Source organism: Glycine soja, chromosome 6 (assembly GCF_004193775.1).
Source record: "Glycine soja cultivar W05 chromosome 6, ASM419377v2, whole genome shotgun sequence".
Classification (NCBI taxonomy): Eukaryota; Viridiplantae; Streptophyta; class Magnoliopsida; order Fabales; family Fabaceae; genus Glycine; species Glycine soja.
In genome coordinates this window covers 35251741-35273936 of record NC_041007.1, presented here as the reverse complement: position 1 = coordinate 35273936, position 22196 = coordinate 35251741, and the positions used below count along the sequence as shown (strand labels likewise).

The 22196-nt window shown below is 33.2% G+C and overlaps 1 protein-coding gene across 8 annotated transcripts; it reads left to right on the top strand.

The window, feature by feature from the left end:
• Nucleotides 1-10405: 10405 nt before the first annotated feature.
• Nucleotides 10406-18267, top strand: LOC114416834. Of its 8 annotated transcripts, none has more exons than XR_003667599.1 (14): nt 10406-10565; nt 10785-10960; nt 11042-11136; nt 11345-11563; nt 11954-12028; nt 12545-12623; nt 13406-13557; nt 14320-14499; nt 15136-15266; nt 15512-15581; nt 15750-15819; nt 16117-16506; nt 17719-17775; nt 17981-18267. XR_003667599.1 is itself a non-coding variant. In XM_028381861.1 (7 exons), the coding sequence occupies exons 3-6, from the start codon at nt 11381-11383 to the stop codon at nt 12595-12597; spliced, it is 354 nt and encodes a 117-aa protein (XP_028237662.1). In that variant the 5' UTR covers nt 10406-10565; nt 10785-10960; nt 11034-11380; the 3' UTR covers nt 12598-12623; nt 13406-13703. The 8 variants fall into 8 exon arrangements, 1 of the variants encoding a protein (XP_028237662.1); XR_003667598.1 differs by having other exon boundaries at nt 11034-11077; XR_003667596.1 differs by having other exon boundaries at nt 11034-11136.
• The last annotated feature ends 3929 nt before the right edge of the window (nt 18268-22196 follow it).

Genomic DNA, 22196 nt, shown 5'->3' with positions numbered 1-22196 from the left:
TTTCATCAATAATTACAACATCATCAACCAATGTTTCACAAGAATTCATCATTTCCACTTGTTCATAAAAAATAATCCAAACACTTCAGCTTTTAAATCACCAACATTTTGATAAATTTACAAAGATTCAACAAACAGACAATCACTATTGGCTATTCACGATCACCCGATGAGACTGCAAGTATAGGCTGGGCTTTCCCATTTCAATTTAATCATGGGTGTTCTTATTGGCACCACTGTAACGACACGCCTCGTTGCTACAATATCACTATTCTAAACCGCGAAGTTTCAATTTTAAGTAAAAGTTTTATTAATTTGATTATGAAAACGGTAGTAAATTTTTCCTCAATATACATTCAATTAAATAACACATAAACACAATATGCATCCAATTTTAACTAAAAGCTTCATAGGTGAACTTAGCCTAAGATTGGTTTCCAATGCTTTGTTCAGACTCTCCCAAAACCTAGAGGTGAATCTAATCAGTCACTCCTTCAACTATCACAAATTTACCATTTCTAAACCCTTCTTCTACCTTTGAACCTCCTTTATCTTCTGAAAATGGCCAACAACCCCTCTAGAGCTCAGAAGAAAGCCAAATCCTCGAAAATGAAGCAAGGAGAGTGTTCTCAAACAACTCTCAACAGGCTGGATACGTGGTTCACTAATGAAATCAATAAGACTGATTTCAAGATGATCTATCTCATGTAGAGCGTGAAAATACTCAAGTTTCTGGACTTGGAATGGTTCTCTCAGCAGGGATTTAACTTTCCCAGAGTTGGTAAAAGTTTTCTATACATGTGTCTGTGTTCGCATGGAAGACAAATTGTACTTTACTGTCAATAGTGTAGAGATGATCATTGATGCTACAGTTTGGAAAGTAGTAGCAGGGCTAGACATGGGTGGAGTCTGCAAGTTTGAGGAATCTACGGATGGCCCAACAAGGAATCTAAGAAATCTTCTAAGAGTTGGTGGTTTAAAAGCTGAAGATAGAATGTTAGTGCATCTCATTACCTACATTCTTGCACCAAGGTCACGCAATCATGAACAAGTTACCAACAATGACTTACAAATTGTACATGGACTGAAATCAGGTATTCAAATGAATTGGGTACTTATGATTGAAGATATTATGTTAAAAAGTCGTCGACTAGTGGATTATGAATTCCCATATGCTGTCTTAGCCTCTAGATTCATCGATTACTTCAATATTGATGTTTCTAATGAGATAATTGATTTCACAAAAGCCTTAAATGAGATAATCAAAAGGCATCTCAAGAATCTTGGGATGAGATATGTTGATCATGAATGGATTATGGCGGGAGAGCCACAAGCAACATCAAACATCAACCAAATGGAAGAAGAAGCACAACAAGAGCATGCACAATAGTGGAACCCATTTGAGTCTCTTATGATTTAGAAGTTGGATGTAATTCTTCATCTCCATCAAGAGCACCAAGCAGAAGTTCATAGCTCCTTAGAAAACATTACAACTATGCTTGAGAACATAGAAACTAGGTTATCCCTTAGTAACCTTCTGAACCCGGAAGAGAATGAAGTGTAGTTATGTTCGTGTGCTTGTTTTCATTGTTTGATGATTTGTTTGTTATGTTATGATTTTGTCTATCTCTGTCTATAGAAAATGATTAAGTTTTTTTTTATTTGCCTTTTGATTAAAAGGTTATGTAATGCTTTATGATTAATGAAATATGGTTTTATTTCTCTTCTTACTTGTATGTTATGTCTTGTGTATAATCAAACTTTTTGGTGTTGTTAATGCCAAAAGGGGCAGAATATACATTGTTGCATATTTGGATATTGATTACATTGCATAAGCATTGAGCATTGCATTAACACATATAAAAAGTATATATATGATATATGATGATGATGATGATGATAATGATGAATTAATCTCTTCTTAAGTGTTAAGAATTTTTCAGGATAAGTCTAAGGATCAAAGCTCCAATCTCAAGACTCAAACCCTCCAAATGCACTCTGTCATAATTTTGTTTGGCATCATCAAAGCCAAAAATGGGGAGATTATTAGAGATAGGGGGAACATCATGAGATGAGCAACATTGTGAACAACCTCTCAAGGAAAAGCTTGAAGAAGTTTTTGAAGATGTTTTGACTTTTACATGCCTAACTCCCTTGAGTGGCATATGTATTGGTTTTATATATTTTTCGTGTTGCATCATAGTATCATTCATCATTATGGTTAGTGTGAAGAAAAGTTTCTAAGTTAGAAAAGTTTACTCTATTTTTTGTGTATGCTTTTACATAGTATTTTTTGGTTATGCATGAATCAATTAAGGCATGTTAGGATAGGATTTTCTAGTTTAGGCTAAGAGTAGGGTTCTTTTATGCTTATATTCACAAAGGACCCTAGTGTTGGATGCCTTAGTCACTTTTTTCGTTTTGGGAATTGTAGATTGGTTGTGATTGCTGATTATTGATGCATGGTGAAAATCTAATTATGGTTTTGGATTAGATAATTGGATTAGCTTCTATAGTAATAGAGAGGGAACTAGTATAAAAAGATTGTGTCTTTCTTCTCTTGATTTGATATTTTTTATCTAATTCAAGTATTAATCAAGTTTTTTTTTTAAAGATTCAAGTTTTATAATTGTGAAAGAAAGGATGTTAATGAAGGGTCATGTTTAAGGAAGGATTAATTAAGTATTGATTACATTCGATTCATATACGTGCTTGTGATATGATCTAATGTAATCCTCCCTAGGAAGGGACCAGTCACCTAGGATTCTCATGAACCACAGGGTAGATTTCTAAACCCATGGGCCAAGGTTGGGTCCAGTTTTCTTTGTAAATATTAGAATAGGTTTTCCTTCTTTTGGGCCTTGTAGTTTGGCCATTTTAGTTTGTAGGGTACCCTAAAAATTAAGGGCACCCTACCCTATAAATTAAGGGTGTCCTAGTACTATAGGGTTTTAGCCTTGTATTTCAGGGCATTTTGAGTAGTCTTTGTAGTAAGGACTTTTTTTGTATTTTCATGTATTTTTTTTGGGGGGGGGGGTGAGCTTAGCTATTGGAGGGGTGTGTGTTTCCTTGGGGGTGAGCTTAGCCATTTTAAGGGTGTAACACTTGCTTCCTAAGGAAGCTTCTCAAGGAAGTTTCTCAAGGACACTTTCTTCCTTCATGTATTTTGGCATGAGGTGAGCTTAGCTATTGGAGGAGTGTAACACTAGCTTCTCAAGGAAGCTACCTAGGCTATAAATAGAAGCATGAGTAACACTTGAGGTAACTTTGATGAATGAGAGTCTTCTGAGACACACTTCAAAGTTCAACTTCTCTCCCTCTCTTTCCTTCATTCCCATGCCACTTTCTCTCTCGCTCCCTCTCATTCTCTTCCTCCATTGAAATTTCCTCTTTAAGCTTCTTATCCAAGACACTCTTGGTGGTGACGCTTCTTCTTCCATGGCTTATTCCCTAGTGGATGGTGTCTCATCTCACCTCTTTTCCTTTATCTTCCACTACAATTCCATGGCTGAAAATCACCATTGAAGGACCTCATTGAAGCTTAAAGATCCAACCTCTATAGAAGCTTCTCAAGCAAGCTTCCATCAAGTGGTAATAAGAGCACAAGAGCTTCAAGTAGGTGCTCCTTAAACCTCCATTAATTTTTAGCTTTACCTTCTCCTCCATTGTTGTTTCTTCATTTTTCTCCATGTATCTCCTTACATTTCTTGTTTTGAATGTTGCTAATGTGATTATTTAGAATTTCCACCGACAAAACTTGCTATAGAAGTTAGATTTGATTTTCTATGGTTCAAATTTCTTGTTCTTGAACCATGAATTGTGTTGAGTTTAGGTTCCCTTGAGTTTTGTTTTGCTCTTTTTGTGGCTGAAACCTAAACCATAAAATTCTTACAAAAACATTAAAGTAGAAGAAAACCTCCAAAATCTAGAGTGACATGTTCACTCATTGTATTTTTGTCATAGAATTCATGTCTAGTCATGAAACTCGTCACATAAGATTCCTTATGTTGTGCTGAATTTTATTTTCTTGTTTCTTTGTCTAACTCATTTGTTCATGAATGTATGAAAATTTTTTAGCCTATTATTTGAGTTGATTCAAATCTTGCATGTTAATTAGTCCTTAACATGTTCATGAATAATTCTTAGAGAGTCTTTGATTGTGAACCTTTTCTTGAACTTTTAGGTTTCCTTATGATTGTGTCTTATGTGATTTGAGTTTTGGTGATTGAATTGCTGGCTGAAATTTTGATCCTAAGTGAATGTTGAACACCTAAAACTTTGGTAAACAAGCCTAGTGAGTTTAACATGCATAGGAAATTTGATAGTAAGCCTAAGGCAATCAATATACCATGCTTAAAAAATTCAAAGTATGAAAATCGCTGGTGGTGGTAGCTTGAACATATGAACTTTTAAAAATTACTGGGAATTGGTCATTGCGAAGTTTGAGCTGAAATTTTTACTTAATTTTATAGAAATCTGGAAAAAAAATTAGAAGAAAAGAACCTTGTAATTGGACACTTGTACGATTACCTTCATTGCTTTCAAATTTTGTAGCAAAAAGGTCTTTCACTGGAAGTAAGTTGGGAGCCTCCAATAGGTCACCCTACTTCCATTTGTGTGTAATAATTCTAGGCAATTTTCCCTTAGGATAGTGAGTGTTTTGTTGGAAACCTTAAATGAGGTCATCCAAACACTCTTAGGATCCGCCTAGTTTACATTTCTTCTACTTTAATTTCTTTCTTACTTTCATATCTTATTTTCTTTACTAGTCACGCCTATTTGATCTTTTTATTGCATAATACTTTCTTCTTGCATATCACGCTTATCTTGAGTTCTTTTGAACCTTAGCTTTAACCTTTTTCAAACCCCTAACAAGAAAGAACCACAACTTAGGAACCAACATGAGTCATCATTCATCTAGTGTTAATGGTAAAGTACTACTAGAAAATAATGTATTTACGACGTGCCATCTATGACGGTTCTAGAGAACCAATTTAAAATATGGCACGGTGGCAATTTTGTAATTAGGGGAACAAAATTTTTTTTTTACATCGTACATTCTAAGCCCATTTGTCATCCTCCCCCATTGACGACAAGGACCTGTGAAGGTGCAAGTTACCATCTTCACCTGTTGCAATGACTCCTCTTCAGCCTTCTTCACCTCAACACTCTTGAACTCTTGGACTTATACTTGATGGAGTTACCATCTTTGGAAGGCCTCGGAGAAGAAGCAGATCTCTTCTTCGATTGCTCGCTCTCAGAAACAGAATCCTTCGACCACGAAGGAGACTTCGCATCCCTCAAACCCTTAGGGGAACGCACTACCCTCTCTTTATCATCCAAATCCTTCAAACCTCACCGCCATGATGACATGCTCCCATCCCTCCGTGATCGCTCCCTCTCCGACTGAAACCCCTTTAGAAATTGATCACTTTGCGACCCGCCGCCGCCGTAGAAACTCTTCGACCGATGAATCAAACTCTGATTACTCTCCTTGTACCGATCGAACCCATTCCTCCTATCTGATGCAATCCTACCCCAATCTAATTAAATTTTAGAGGGGGAGGTGAGCATTTGCTTACTACACCCCATTGCCATATCATATAGTCACACTTTGTGCATGTCCTTCATGCTTTCCATGCCTCACGACACCTAAGCACACTTAGTGGAGAATCTTGGAATTGATCTTGGATTAGTGGGCTGAACCATAACTAAAATTCACTAATCATAGTTAGTGAAATTTTGGCTCCAAAGTTTGGCTCCACAAATTCAATTTCAAATTCAAGTGAAATTTGAATTTCCCTCCAATTTTGTGTGACACTTAGGCAATAAATAGAGGTCATGTGTGTGCATTTTTTAAAACTTTTATCATTTGAATATTAACTTCAGATTTCAGAGCTCTTTTAGAGCACAAAATTTCGTGATCTTCTCTCCTTCTCCCTTCATTCATCTCCTTCTTCCTCCAAGCTCTTATCCATGGCCTCCTATGGTGGTGAGCTTCTTCTAGACTCATCTTCTCCTTGAAGTGGAGTCTCCTCTCTCTCTTCCTTCTCCATTCCGCTGCCATTTATCTTCCAAGAAGCAAAGGAATCCATCGATGAAGAAGATCCTAGGCCTACAAGCTCCAATGGAGCTTACACCATGTGGTATCAAGAACATCTTCATCAAGGTGATGTTCTTTCGCTTCCTCTATCTTTTTGTTCGGTGAATTCTCTTTAATTTCTTGTTCTTCATCTTATTCTCCTTGTATATCCTCCATTGTCTTGTGGTTTGGTGCTGTTTAGAGTAGATTAAAAAAAATAAACCGATTAAATCTTAGATCTACACTTGTTCTTGCATTTCTATGGTTCAAATTTTGTAGATCTACTCTTGAATCTTGTTTTTGTGTTGATTTTAGGTTCTATCATTTTTCATTCATAATATTCTTGTGCTGAACCTTAGATCTAAATGTTCTTCCAAAATATTGATTAGAAAAAAAAAACACAAAAATCTAAGTGTAAATCACTTAATCCATGTTGTCTTAGAGTCATGTTTAGTCATAGTAATTGCCACATTATGTTCTAAGTTTGTGTTGAATTTTTATTTTGTTTATTGAATTCTAGATACATTTGTTCATGTATTCTTGTCATTCTTAGCCTATATTTTGAATTTTGAGTCTAATTCATGCATGTTATTTAGTTCATAACATGTTCTAAATCAATTCCTAGAAGTAGTCTTGTTGTTGAACTCTTTTTTGTTTTCTAAGATTCCTACATGATGCCTATGATGAAGTTGAGTTGTGGTGCTGAGTTGTGGCTGGATTTGTGAATCAAATAAGTCTTAAGCTCTCTTGAATTTTGCTATTCAAGATAATTGAGCATAAGCCAACACAAATTGTAACTATCCAAGCCTTAAGCAACATAAACACTACTCTTGATTTCTAGGTTGAAATTGCTAGTGTTGGCAGCTTGAACATACAAACTTGTATAAATTACTGGGAATTGGTCACTACGTTTTTTGAGCTGAAAGTGTTACTGAATTTTCTAGACATCTGGACCAAAATTATAAAAAAATAACCAAGCGATTTGGATTAAAGGAAAAAATAAGAAAAATCGAACAAGTTGGCAGAAAAATCAATGTCCTGAAAAAAAAAAGTGAAAGGAAAGTGTGCTTGTTGTTTAGGCTCAAAATTTGTTCTATAATTGGTGCCTATATCTTGAAGAATTTGAGTAAAGAAGCAAGGGGCCAACCACCTTAAGAGCTATTGGACTAAGAAGCACTCCAAATTGAGTGAAACACTAAAGAGAGAATAGCCACCACAATTGAGGACTTTTTTTTTGTAATTTTGTAATTGGCAATTTGTTTTGCTTTCAAATTTTGTAACAAAAAGGCCTTTCATTGGAAGTAAGTTGGGAGCCTCCAATAGGTCACCCTACTTCCATTTGTGTGTAATAATTTTAGGCAATTTTCCCTTAGGATAGTGAGTGTTTTGTTGGGAACCTTAAATGAGGTCATGCAAACACTCTTAGGATCCGCCTAGTTTGCATTTCTTGCACTTTAATTTCTTGCTTACTTTCATAGCTTATTTCCTTTACCCTCCATTGTCAAACTGCCTAGATAGCTTACCTTTTACCAATTAGATTTTACCTTATCTTTCACACCTCTTTTAGTGTTTATTTTGGCTAGTTTCAACCATAGTTTCTTTTACCTTTTGTTTTCAAACCCCCAACAAGAAAGAACCATAACTTGGGAACCAACATGAGTCTTCATTCTTCATCTAGTGTTAATGGTGAGGGTTCTACTCCTAAGGACCCCTTGTATAAGATATTAGATGAGTTGAAATCCCTTAAGTTGTGGAAAGAAAAACAAGAGAGAAAAGAAAAAGGAAAAAAAAGAGTGGAAGAAATAAGTCAAGATGAAAGAGAGAAAATAAGAGAGGAAGAAAGAAGAAAAATAAGGAAAGAAATGAAAAGAGAAAAACATGCCTCCTATAGTAGTCATAACTCTTTCAAGAGCCTAAGTGAAGAACTTCGTGACTATTATGAAGGAAGGCATAGGTCACATCTTAGACCTCACTCCCATAGGTGAGAAAATGAAAGAAAGTCTCAAGAGGTTAACATTAAACTCTCATACTTCCATGGGAAGGGCAATGTAGAGGCTTACTTAGATTGGGAAATAAGGGTAGAGCAAAAACTTAAAAGAAAGCCTACTTTAAAATCTTATGGCTATCATTCTTATCCAAAGAAAGACCAAGGTCTAGGCATCTTAGGGGCAGCACCTTCTAAGCCCAATGATGATAAGGGGAAGACAATAGAAACACAACCCCTTAAGGCTAGTATGCAAGAAAAGACTAGCTCCATAAAGTGCTTTAAATGTCTTGGAAGAGGTCACATTACTTCTCAATGCTCCACCAAGAAAATCATGATTATGAGGAGCCAAGACATTTATAGTAGCCAAGATGAGGCTACTACTTCACCTTCCTCTAGTGAAAGTGAAGAAGCAAAAGGGGAAGAATCTAGTGAAGAAATCTACCCCAAGAAGAAGGAAAACCTTTAATGGTTAAGGAGGAGTGTAAGGAGGTAAGTGTCTCTTCCAAGAGGTTAGCTAAGAAGGAAAGACATTTTGAAATAAAGACAAATATTAAAGAAATTTCCCCTCTTAAACAACCTCCACATTTTCTCCTTTGTAAAAAGACACTTGTTAGCATTGCCACACCTCTTAGGCTTGAGATTATTCCTCAAGTAAAGGAGTTGTTGGATGAAGGTTTGGTTCACAAGAACTTAAATCCTTGTGCTTTGTTGGTACCCAAAATAGGTGTTATTAGGCACCAAATCCCTAAAATAGGTGTTATTAGGCACCAAATCCCTAAAATAGGTGGTATGATGAATGCTTTGGGTGGTGCAACACTGTTTTGTAAAATCACTCATGCACCCAACATCTTCATGATTTGTGTACATAGGGACTCATTAGGTAGGTTTGTTCTTATTTTTAGTTTCAATACAAACTTAGGTACTCATATAGGACACCTTAGGTTTGTCATACTTTTTGGTAGGAATAATCAACATGAAAATACAAAAAAAGGTATGTTCTATTGCTTTACTTTTCTTAATTTTTTAAATTGTGATCAAGGGGTTCCCATGAACCCTAAGAGAATAAAGGTCATTCCCGAGTGTCCCGCTCCACCAAGTGTAAGAAAAATTTGGGACTTCCATGACTTAACAAACTTTTACAAAAGGTTTGCCCCATATTTTTCTATACTTGTAGCATCACTCATTGAGTTGGTGAGGAACCATGTTCCTTCATGGGAAGATGCCTAGGAAATAATTTTTCAGACCTTACCTTACTTCAACATACTAAGCACCACTAATGCATATGTTTTTGTTCTTTTTATAGGTGTTGAGGAAAAAAGCCCAGAGTTTCAAGAACCTCGGGATTTGAGGTCAAATCCTTTTCAAGGGGGAGGGAATGATGCAATCCTACCCCGCAAGGGCATTGGATAGAAAACTCCAAGTAGATTGGGTCGGAGATGCAAGAGAAGGCCCTAGGGTTCTTATGAGTCTTAGGGTAGATTTCGGGCCCATGAGCTAAGTACGAGCCCACTTATCTTTGTAAATATTAGATTAAGGTTTCATTATTTTTGGGCCTTGTATTTAGGGCTCCATAAGGTAGGGTACCCTAGAAATATAGGATTTTTTCAGCCCTTGTATTTTAGGGCACCTAGACTAGTTTTTGTATTAGGGGTAGTTTTGTAATTTCACATGCACTAAGTGGATATTTGATGTGTGTGGTTGGAAATAAATTTAATTGAATTGGTAGAATCCCAATCCAATTAAATTTTAGAGGGGGAGGTGAGCATTTGCTTACTACACCCGATTGTCATATCATATAGTCAGACTTTGTGCATGTCCTTCATGCTTTCCATGCCTCATGACACTTAAGCACACTTAGTGGAGAATCTTGGAATTGATCTTGGATTAGTGGGCTGAACCATAACTAAAATTCACTAATCATAATTAGTGAAATTTTGGCTCCAAAGTTTGGCTCCACAAATTCAAATTCAAGTGAAATTTGAATTTCCCTCCAATTTTGTGTGACACTTAGGCTATAAATAGAGGTCATGTGTGTGCATTTTTTAAAACTTTGAGCATTTGAATATTAACTTCAGATTTCAGAGCTCTTTTAGAGCACAAAATTCCGTGCTCTTCTCTCCCTCTCCCTTCATTCATCTCTTTCTTCCTCCAAGCTCTTATCCATGGCCTCCTATGGTGGCGAGCTTCTTCTTGACTCATCTTCTCCTTGAAGTGGCGTCTCCTCTCTCTCTTCCTTCTCCATTCCGCTGCCATTTATTTTCCAAGAAGTAAAAGAATCCATTGATGAAGAAGATCCTAGGCCTACAAGCTCCAATGGAGCTTACATCACTATTGAAACCCTCAAAATCGTGCTCTGATCGAAAATTGGTTGATGTTGAGTTTATTCTCTTTATGGAGGGTAATGTAGTGATGGAGCAAAGTTTTGGTGCCCCTAAAGTAACCGAAGATGGAGTAAATACTGCAGAGAGCATTGAATTCAAGGATAAAGTTAAGAAGGTTAGTTTCAGACTTGTAGTGCATGTTGCTAATGCTACTAATGATGTTGCACAATACCAGATTGCAGGGTTCTGTGGTTGTTAAAAAATTAGTTTGTCTTTCATCTTAGGACATGATATAGATGATAGAAAACTATAAACTTGCTTTCAGGTCGCTGTTATTATCTAATAATTTAGGTGTTGTTACCGTGACAGAGGGAGCACTTTAATTGTTTTGCAGGAACCACATGTGCTATAGTCCTTACGCGAGCAATATTTACTGAAGGCTGCAAATCAGTTGTGGCTGGAATGAATTCACTGGACCTGAGGTGTGGTCTGAGTATGGCTGTAGGTGATGCGGTGGCAAACTTGAAAAGCAAAGCAAGGATGATTAGCACCTCTGAAGAAATAGCACAGGTTTGTCAACGAGCCTCTTCTTGTATATTGCAAAGGACTGAGTTTTATCTTCAATTTCTATTTTTGAATTTAGATTGATAGGTTGGGACATATCTGCTAATGGAGAGAGAGAAATTGGTGAGTTGATTGCAAAAGCTATGGAGAAAGTTGGCAAAGAGGGAGTAATCACAATTTCAGTTAGTTTTTATCTGATTATCCTATTGATCAGTGTTTACTGCCTGTTTTACTTGTGGAGGAAAGTGTAGTTCCAGATTCCATCTTGGTTATGGTCATCCAGGATGGAGTCATTTCTTTTTCTGCCATTTATTTTGCTAATCCTTATTGAAGTATAGGTGATGCACTTGAATATCTGAAAAAAGAATTAAAGTATCTGGTGATCTGCAGGAGTAAGATAACAGAGAGAAGCAGGGTGAAAAGAAGATGATAATGCTGATGAGTATGGCTATATTTCTGAATTTGAAAAAGGGGACAACTCAAGCTTTGGGATCTGCAATATTGGAGCAGGTTGATAGAAACATTGATGGTGGTGAGTTTGATAAAGAGTGCATTGCCGGAGAATATGCAGAGTTGCAGTTTGAGAAGGAAAAATCAGAAATGAATTCGGTATAAGTAATTCTTCATTAATAGTGAGAATGTTGATCTTGAAAATTGTCTAAAAGATCTGGTTTCTTTCAGGAGTTCATATGTGAGTGAAAGCACATATAATCTAAGCCAGACTTGAGTTTCTTATTAGAAAATTTAGTCAGCCCACTAGTCATAAATACATTAAAAGGTTAAATGAACACTATATTTTAGGCCTAACAAACATGTGATCAATTAGTAAATATAAATATTAATTTTTTTGTTAGTATTATTATATTTATTAAAAAAATATTTCATATATAGAATTTTGTTATGCATTTAGCAGCCTCGGTCACTTGAAGCTGAGAGTCATTTTATTTACATCTATTTTTATTCTAACTTTGCATCTTTTGGTGGTTTCTCATGATGCAGGTTTCATCTGATCCAAAGATAGAAGAAGAAATACTGGAAGCAGAAGAAAAACTGCAGTTTCCCGACAACGAGCCAGTATGTTTAAAAAAATAAATTATAGCATCATAGTCTATTTTATGTTTTGTAAATTTCTCACTCTTAACTTGTTTCTTCCCTTAAAAATATGGTTATTTTCTATTTTAAGCTTTATAAAAAAATATTTACGTCCAGTCTCTATATTTTAGACTATTTTTAAGAATAAAAATGTATTCAACATTACTTGTTATTATCTCAAAGTGACTATAAATTAATTGTAACTCTTGTTTGAATTTTGTCCAGCTTATCGTGAGAGACGTGAACAGAAGGCTAATGCTAGACATAGGTAATAATTTGTCAATAATATTTACTCAATAACAAAATTATTGGTAGTTGGGTTCTTAAAATAGCCTTTAAATTGTCAAGCCAAGAAGGGCAAATAATTTTTCATAGGGAGTTGGGACATTTACCTTATACTGTAGTATTTACTTTTCATTCATTATTCATTTGTTGGTCACATTGCAATAATGAAATGAGGGGAAAGAAATAACTTTGAATATTTCATGACTTTTTCAGATTGTGGTGGGTTGTGCAAGATGAGGTGCAGTGCACATTCGAGGCCCAACTAATTATTTAAACCAATCCTTGGATAAGGGTATACTATTTCATGTCTCTACTCTTTTAAAATTGTTTATTTTTTAGGTGTTTTAAATAAATAAGGGTATACTATTTTTTTTAGTTACTAAACGTTTTAGTAATTCCTTTTTTACTTCCTGAATTTTTTTTGACTAATTTTAGTCTCTTAATTTTTTGTGGTCCTTACTATTAGTCTCTATATAAACACTAAAAGTAAGAATGGAAAAAAACTGAGATAGTTAACTAGTAAAAAAAATTTAAAACTAAAAAAATTTAGGGACTAAAAGAAATAGTAATTTTATGAAATAATTGTAAATTTTTTTATAAAATTTTGTAGTTATTGTAATTTTTCAAAGTTAAAATAATTTTTTTGTTCACTCTTTTTAGTATGGCCTGCATGTTTAAATTATATATGTATTTGTAAATGATTGGTTTATGGTTAAAAAAATAAAAGGGAGGTGTGCATTATGTAAAAGGAAACAAGGCAATTAAGGAAAACGATTTTGGAGAAGCAGCTGATAACTTTAGTCGTGCTCACGAAATCAGGTTCCGTTAATTTTATCGTAGAATATGTTCTCCAATTTTCAGTTTTAACAGTTCAATTGTGCGTGATTTTTTTTTTTTTACTAAAAGATTTTGAATTGAGTTGGAGAATTTCTCGTTTGCGAGTATATGTTCTCTCTATTATGCTATCCATCGAATGCGTGCATGGTGAACTTGGAAATGGTAGCTAATTTGATATTTCTAACCTTCATTTTTCTGTATACACAATGTTCTGAAATATAATTTGAATCAAAACAGAGTGGCGCATTATGGTGAACTTGCTCCTGAGTGTGTGCACACATACTACAAATATGGGTGTGCTCTTTTGTACAAGGCTCAGGAGGAAGCTGATCCATTGGCAGATGTGTCCAAGAAGGAGGATGGATCTCAACATGGCTCCAACAAAGATGGTTCTGTGAAGAGTTCTTTGAACTATATATTTTACTTGATTTCTAGTATATTGTGCAGATCAGGAAAAGGAAGTGTTTTCTTTAATTAAATATTTCATTTCATTGATTAATTTTCTATTCTTCAATATATGTTTTTCTTTTAATTAGTTCTTAGTCCTATTATTGTTTTTCTTATTTCTAAACGGACTTCTTCAAAGGAAAATGGCCCAGCTAGTGCCTGTGATCAGGATGTTGCCATGATTAACTCTTAATATTATTTTTTCTTATAAAGCTGTGAATAAGTGCAATTACATTCCATATAAGCATCTACTTTTGAATAAATAGTTGTTTAGCTCTTAGTATTCTAACTTGATGCAATTAAATGGCTGGTGTTTGCTTTTGGGTATTATTCAGATAATATTTTCTGTCTAAAGGTTTTAAATTTGGAGCTGCTAGAGTTAGTCTGATATAGATATATTTGAAAAAACCATATAAAATAATCAACACCAATTGATCTTTTTGTATTGGGTTAGTTTGTTAATTGAAGATGAGTTAAGTTTTTAACATCACTACTAACAGCTTAAGCTTTTTTGAGACAATTTTCCTTGAAAAAAAAATGTCAAGGCAGCTGATATTTGAATTTTAGTTTGAGTGCTTAAGTTTTAAACATTTTTTTCTACTCAGTCAGCTTCTTATGCATCTTACTTCATATATTTTGGAAACTGATATCTTGAAACTTTTGTCACTATAGGCATGCTTATCAATTATGTTTGGTCATTGCAGGTTCTAAATTGCCATGAATATGCCATCTAGATCTTAGCACCATTGAGATATGCCACTGTCTATGGATGCTCAGAAGCAACAATAGTTCTAGGAGTGCCCAAGAAGACATGGACGACGAAGAATCCAAAAGCAATCCCATTTGTGTGTTTGCATATGAGAAGGGAGGGCTATCAAACTAAGGTTCTTTTTTTTCCTTCTTTTTTTTTATGCATTCTCTCTCTCTCTCTCTCTCTCTCTCTCTCTCTCTCTCTCTCTCTCTCTCTCTCTCTCTCTCTCTCTCTCTCTCTCTCTCTCTCTCTCTCTCTCTCTCTCTCTCTCTCTCTCTCTCTCTCTCTTTATTTTTTTAATCTCTGTCTTTTGATTGAATTCTTAAGATTGCTTTGAATCGGTTTTGTCTTCTTTGTTTTTCTTCAAAATCCTCGTGACATATCTAATCTAATCAAAGCTTTTGGGGATGTTTCAGACATTGCATGCATATGGGGTATGTTTTATGAATCCAACCATAGCTAGAAAATAAAAAGTTGACTCCTTTTTTTTTCCTTTTACCTTCAATTATCTTTTACACTTTTATGGGTATCTGTGTTTTTCCATATATTGATTGATAATCATGTGGTAGGATGATGACCCTTGAAAGTTATTCCTTTATCTCTTTTGATTTATACCTTTATCTAGAACATTGATGAAAAGGTTTTAAGATAGGTTATGGGTTATATGTTTTTTTGGTTGAATTTATCAACCTATTACCATAGGATTTTTAATTTTTTGAATTAAAGAGACTGGGATTGCAGTTACTGAAATCAATGGAATGTATTGCAGGTGTGCATAAAGGTTATTGGTGAGAAGAGTGCGAAGATGGTGACCGACGAAGGTGCAATATATGTTATTGCAAACAGAGGTTACAACTGGAGGGCTATTGTCCAGGAAACTGTGTCAGCTACTCTTAACAGGTGAGTTTCCAATAATGCAGCATGCATGGATGGATGGAGTAGTGCTATTTTTTCAAATTAGTAAGTAAATCGATTATAATATTGAAATGTTATCGCTTTGCTCCAAGACTTTTGCTATAGGACGAGTGTCAATGATGTTATTCATGAAGAAGGTTTCAGCCCATGAACAATCTTCCAATTTTGTTTATTGTTGTCAATTACCATTTATGTATTCAGAATCTAAGATACATAATTTTGTTGTGTAGTATGAAGGTGCTGCCAGGGAAGGTGGGAAAGGACCCAGTATATGGGATACTTTCGCTCATAAATACCCAGGTATATGTATATCTCTCCTCCAATAGTGCTTTTTAATATTTTTTACTTTTGAAGTTGTCCATGGCCTGAGATTGAATTTTCTTGCACTAATAATCTCTTACCTACCCCTACCCTCACTACTAGCCCCTTCCCTTCAATTGCTTGTGTTACATCCAGTTTGTTGTGTAGTATGAAGGTGCTGCAAGGGAAGGTGGAAAAGGACCAAGTATATGAGATACTTTCACTCATAAATACCCAGGTATATGTATATCTCTCCTCCAATAGTGCTTTTTAATATTTTTTACTTTTTAAGTTGTTCATGGCCTGAGATTGAATTTTTTTGCACTAATAATTTCTTACCTACCCCTACCCTCACTACTAGCCCCTTCCCTTCAATTGCTTGTGTTTTACATCTAAATGAGGTTGGTAAACAAAACTTAGTGTAATGTGTAGTATCAACGGTAATCCAGAGCTTATATGTTATTGAATAATCTTTTAAAAGCTTCTAAAGTTAGTCACATCATAATATCAATTGCTTTATTTAACGTTATTGTAGGAACCAAATCAACCAATGGTGTTCAAGCAAAAGAAAATGTCAGTTGAGCAGATTATATGCAGCAGGTACACCACCTCATTTTATCGCTTCTGAAGGCAATAAAAGTGTTACAAGGAGGAATGAAAGATGGAAGAAGCCATTACCAAAGCCAAATTAAAAGCAAACTTTGGCATTGGAATCATTATTAGGACCATGAGGGTGAAATTTTTGCAATTGCAACAAAGTTTATGCCAAATACTTATAGTATCAAAGTGGCAGAATCTTTGGCCTTAAGATGGTGTATTGAAGTCATGTAATAAGGCACCAACGCTGCATTACACATATTTTGATGGCATTATCAAAGATTGCATTCAATTGATGCAATCTTTTTCATCACCTAGTGTTCAGTGGGTAAGAATAAACTGCAACATTATTGCTAATAAGTTGGCTTCTCTAGCTTTCATGCTTCAGAAAAGATACTGAATAAAAGAGGTTTCACCTTAGATTGTTAGCTATTTGCAACATGATGTATGAACCTCTTTTTCTCAATTTGAATAAAGAGCAGTATTTTTCTTCTTCTTTAAAAAATATTGACTATTTATTGAATGACCAAAAAATAAACCTGAAGTTTCTTTGTTTTTCAATTATTTTTCTTATATATCTTTGCAAATTTAATTTCCTCTTCTTCTCATGGATTAGTTCATATCACAATATAACAAATTGATGTAGGATTAAGACATTATTTATCTAGATTAAGCTCTAAGGAGTTATTTGAAGTATGAAATCATGCTCAAATCCTCTAACAATTGCTTTATTGATAGGTTGTGCTTTTCGGAGCTTGAAAATTTGTATTCAAAATGAATTTTGGACTAATTCAAGTATATCCCCTTTCACACTTTGTTATTGTCATGCTTATGAAATTGAAGTCATGTCTCATGTACCTGATATGATGTTTTAACTGGTTGAAGAAAAACAATGCAGAATGAGCATTTTTCTGTTTTTGTTAATTGGTATGTTTACAAGGTACACGTTACTAATAGCAAGGTAGTTCATAGGTTCATACCAGATTATGCATTATCTGTAGCTTGGTGTGTAAGGGGTAGGACCGGAGTTTGACTTGAAATTTTAAATCACTGTTATTCCCTTTTTATTCCTCCGTCCTTCATTCCCTGGCCATTTGAAATTTTGTCTTTACAATTGGCTGTGATAGTGCTAAGAAAATACAAATGATTCTCTGCTTCCTTTTTGCTTGAGTACAAAGATTTGTCCGAGTTAAATGCTGAATACCTATGTAAAATCTAGGAAGAAGGTAGTTGATTATTGTTTTTTCCTTTCTTAACTTTTATCTTTAGTTGGATTAGAATCTAATCATTTAATGTGATATAAGGCAGACTACGTTAACGTGGTTTATTTATTTAGTTTGTGCATACTTGATATGGCTTATTATATTTTGAATTTCGGAGATTGCTTAGTGGGATGAATTCGTGTAACACGAATTACTGTGTATAACTTATCACCTTCAAATTTTTCTTTTCTTCTGAAAACAATTTCTTACCAACATGTTTCGTATCATTTAGTATTGCTTTGCTGTTAAAGATTAAAAGCAAATTTTATTATTTACAGTATTAACATCAATGGATGGGAAATGATGATAGCGCTTGGTTTCATGGCTGCAACAAGGTAAGGATGCCCTTTACCTTTTTATGGTTGTAACAATTGTTTTTGTCATCATCTACCAAATAAATAGTATATATATATATATATATATATATATATATATATATGTAATTAAGAAATCACAAAAAAAATCAATTAGTTGTCATTTAATTTTCTATTTGTTTTTTGTTTGCTGCTTAATATTAACTTTATAGTTCTAAATTTGCAGTGTTAGAGTGGCAAATGAACTTGGAAGAGGAAACTCACAAGCTGCAAAGTTCTCTATAGTTGTGACAATGCTTACATCATTTGAAATTGGATTTATCTTATTTGTTCTTTTTTTATTTTTAAGAGAAAAAAGTAGTTTATCTCTATACTTCAGACAAAGATGTGGGTGCTGCTGTGGGGGATTTGTTTTGTAGTTTTTGTTTGCTGCCCCTCTAGTAGATATTGATGCTATTCGTGAGCCTGTTTCTCGATCTCTATTTTATGGAAATAATGTCATTTCTGGTGCCATTATTCCTACTACTTCTGCGCCTATAGGTTTTCATTTTTGTGTGTATTTGACTTTAACTCTATTTTACTGTTAATCAACATTTGCAAACTCGCTTACCAAACAACTCGTGCATGTGCACGGGTTGCATACTAGTAAGTATAAAAAAGTAATTCACTAAAAGTATATCAATTCATTGAAGTACGGGCATGCTGCAAGAAAAGACTATAAGGATTCAAAATCCCCACTCCATTGTACTCCAATTTCTCACGCTCCTTCTATAAGGGTCCCTCTTGATTTTTTTCCCTAAAACATGCTTTAGTGGCGGGTCATTTCATAAAAAAATAACAAAAATAACTATATTTTATTATTTTTCCATTACCAATTCATTCTAACAAAATTAACTTGCTTAAAAAAGACAAAATTAACAATAAAAAGAGTAAATGGTATAGTAGTACATGTACATATCAATTTGCAATCTCTAGAGCAAATGTTAATCATTGATGAATTCATTGTTTCGTAACCACATGCATGAGGTAGTTGAGTACGCGTTTATTGCTTCAATGGTAGGGAGTATGGCTCAAAGCCTCAAGTGAAGTTACATATATATACTTTTTAATAATGAATTTAATTAGTAATATGTGTGGATTACTGGTGCATATTGATAAAAAAAAGTAAATGATATATAATATATTTTTTTATAGTGTATTTATCAACGTATGATAAGAAATTAAAAGTATAATTTTCGTATTATATTAAAAATATATATACGAAAATCAATATTTACTTTTAGTTATTTGTATCACTCTAAGAATCTTAAATATCATTCTCACTTAGACCAAAAAACAAATACAAGATTCCGAGATTTTAATGCTATCAAAACAAATAAATTGTAGAGATTAAAAACAAGACAGAACAAAGAAAACACGGACATGAAAAAGGTTCACATAATTAATCAATGTGATATAATTGAGAAGATGGTGAAAAATAGACTTAGGTGGTTTGGGCATGTAGAGAGAAGACCGGTAGACTCTGTAGTGAGGAGAGTAGACCAGATGGAGAGAAGACAAACTATTCGAGGCAAAGGAAGACCCAAAAAGACTATAAGAGAGGTTATCAAAAAAGATCTCGAACTTAATGATTTGGATAGAAGTATGGTATTTGATAGAACATTATGGCGGAAGTTGATCCATGTAGCCGACCCCACCTAGTGGGATAAGGCGTTGTTGTTGTTGATATAATTGATAAGTAATTTTATTTTTTAAGTATGTGATCATGAGTTTCATTTTTGATTCACGTACATGAAAAAATATTTATTGGAAGAGGTTAACTCTTTAAATAGATCTCAGTACCTCACAGGATTAATCCTTGATTTTCGATTGAAGGATACTTGGTTCACACCAAAAACAAAGAAAAGGGTTTCCATATATAACAAAAACGTAAGAATATATAATGATAGCTAAGGCTTTGGGCTAGCTTCACTTACAATTGCTATGGATTTTATAATTAGAAGAGGAAAAGTTAGGAATGCATTTTTTAACATATTTATCTTAATATATATTTTTATTCGTTAAAATTTATTAAAAATCATAAATAATTTTATAGATCTCACTTCTTATTTAATGAATTTGATCTATGATATTGTAGTTTCTAATAAATTTTAATCAATAATAAAATATATTAAGTGGAGATTTTTTTAAAGCTATTAAGAAGAGAATGTTAAAAAGTTATTGTAATCATTCCTCCTAAAAGAAAGGAAGAATTGCAGGAAAAAAATTATCCAACATAACACATAAATCACCTTCAATAATAAAAAAATTAATCAATAATATCTAAAAATAAACAATTCATTGAGCGACGATCATTGAAGATACTCTTACTTGAGTCATAAAAATGTCATTTAATACATACACATTTAGTATTGATAGGCTAATCAAGGTTTTTTTTTTTTTTACTGAAATAGGCTAATCAAGGTTTTTTTTTTTCTGAAATAGGCTAATCAAGTTATCTCTTTAATTTAACTGAGATAAAATATACTCCCCCGATGATTCAATTACAAGAAAAAGAAAAAGTTTGGTGAACTCAAATATAAATAATATTTAACTACATCTGTCCAACTTAATGCAATTTTAAAATTATTCTTCAATTAATTAATATTTTATTTTTAATCATTGTACTTACCAAAATTCGAAGCTAACACGTGTAAGAGTAAACATGATTAAGGTGGGCTCCTAGACTTTTGCATGTCGGACTGAGAGTGACATTTGTTAAGAAAACAAAAGGAGGAACTTGCAAAACAAATGATTTCGACGTTCAAATAAGTACCTGGGTTAGGAGAGTATGAGAAAATAAGCATATAAGTAGGTGTGAATATATTTGTCTCAAGTGAGTATGAATGAATATGAGTCATTATGTTGAGAGAGTACGAAGGAACCTGATGATACTTATAGAATGGTGAGGGAGCTGCGGACCCTTGTTGCTAAGGGTTGTTACGGTAACATAACTGACCTTATAGATAATTATTGTCATGTAAAATATAATAGTCGATGACTTAATGTTACATATAAAATGTAATTTAGAGATAATTGTTAGTAGATAATTGTACCTTAACGTGTAACTTTGTAGATAATTAAATACATGCCAAGAATAAAGAAATGTCATTATATTTTACTAGTAAGAGGTTAGAGATAACTTGTCTATTGGAGAGTCCAACTACTAAGCATTGAGCGTCCGTGTTCCTGGGACTAACGTGGAGAATTGACGTGTTTCTCAGAGTGCCACGTAACATGACACGTGTATTTTATGGACCTTGGACAATACAATTATTGATAATTTCTTCTAAAAAATATTGAAATCCAAGTTTAAAATAAAGATATTGAAAACAATAAATTGAAAGAGATAAAAGATTAAGAAAAATTGTTAAAACTACACCGTCAAAGAAAAGTAGCTAAAACATTCTCATTAATTGAAAAAGATAACTAAAAATGCTCTCGTTCGAGATATTTATTCTAATTTTTTGTAGAGGTGAATTATTATGTTAGCATATGTGTGTATTTAAGTTGAGGAGGAATTAAATTACTTTAAGAATAATTAATTTTAGAAGAATTATTTTTAATTCTTATTCTTTTTTTTTAATTTAACCCTCAAAGATAAGTTATTCATTAAAACTGTTAAATTAAAAGAAAATAAAGTGTAAAGATGAAAAATATTTATGGAGTAACTTGAATTATCCTCATCTAATCTAAGTTATTATATACAAATGTGAATGTATTTATGAAGATAATTTTTTTTTAAATGCATTTATATAAATCAAAATAGCAAAATATGTGCTAATATAAAATTGTATGAGTATATTAATATTTAAAATTATTATTATTATTATTATTATAATATAAAGAGAAATTAAATTACACCGATGTATCTTCGATAACTATTACACTATTTTTATGACTTGATATAGAATGTAATTTTTATTGATCCAACCGTTAAATTATATTTATATATTTTTAAGATCGTTTGTATCAAATTTTGTCAAAATTGAACAATAACAAGAAGTAATCAAATTATCCATATTTTTTGTATATTTTAAAATGTTTATATTACGTCGATTTTAAATTATATAAATGAAGAAACAAATGATTTTGGATTAATACAAAATTTTATATATGTAATTTATGTGAAACAATCTTTCAATCCAATGGTAAGTTTTAACAAAATATTATTGAGTTGAAAGTTATAGAATAGTACAATAATTATCAAAGTTACATTAATGTAATCTAATCTTTTCTCATGTGTATATATATATATATATATATATATATATATATAAGAGTTATAGAATTGGACAGAATTAAAAAATTACAAAGATTTCTATATGTTGTCATTGTTTAATGAAAAGGATGGTGGGATAATTATTAGTGAGATAATTATCCCACCATAATATACTAAAAAT

Excerpts from the sequence above, each read along its gene's own strand:
- LOC114416834 (XM_028381861.1), top strand. The coding sequence starts at position 11,381 with ATGATAATGCTGATGAGTATGGCTATATTTCTGAATTTGAAAAAGGGG. Across the intron at positions 11,564-11,953 it reads AAAAATCAGAAATGAATTCG|GTTTCATCTGATCCAAAGAT; the intron begins GTATAAGTAATT and ends CTCATGATGCAG. Across the intron at positions 12,029-12,271 it reads AGTTTCCCGACAACGAGCCA|CTTATCGTGAGAGACGTGAA; the intron begins GTATGTTTAAAA and ends AATTTTGTCCAG.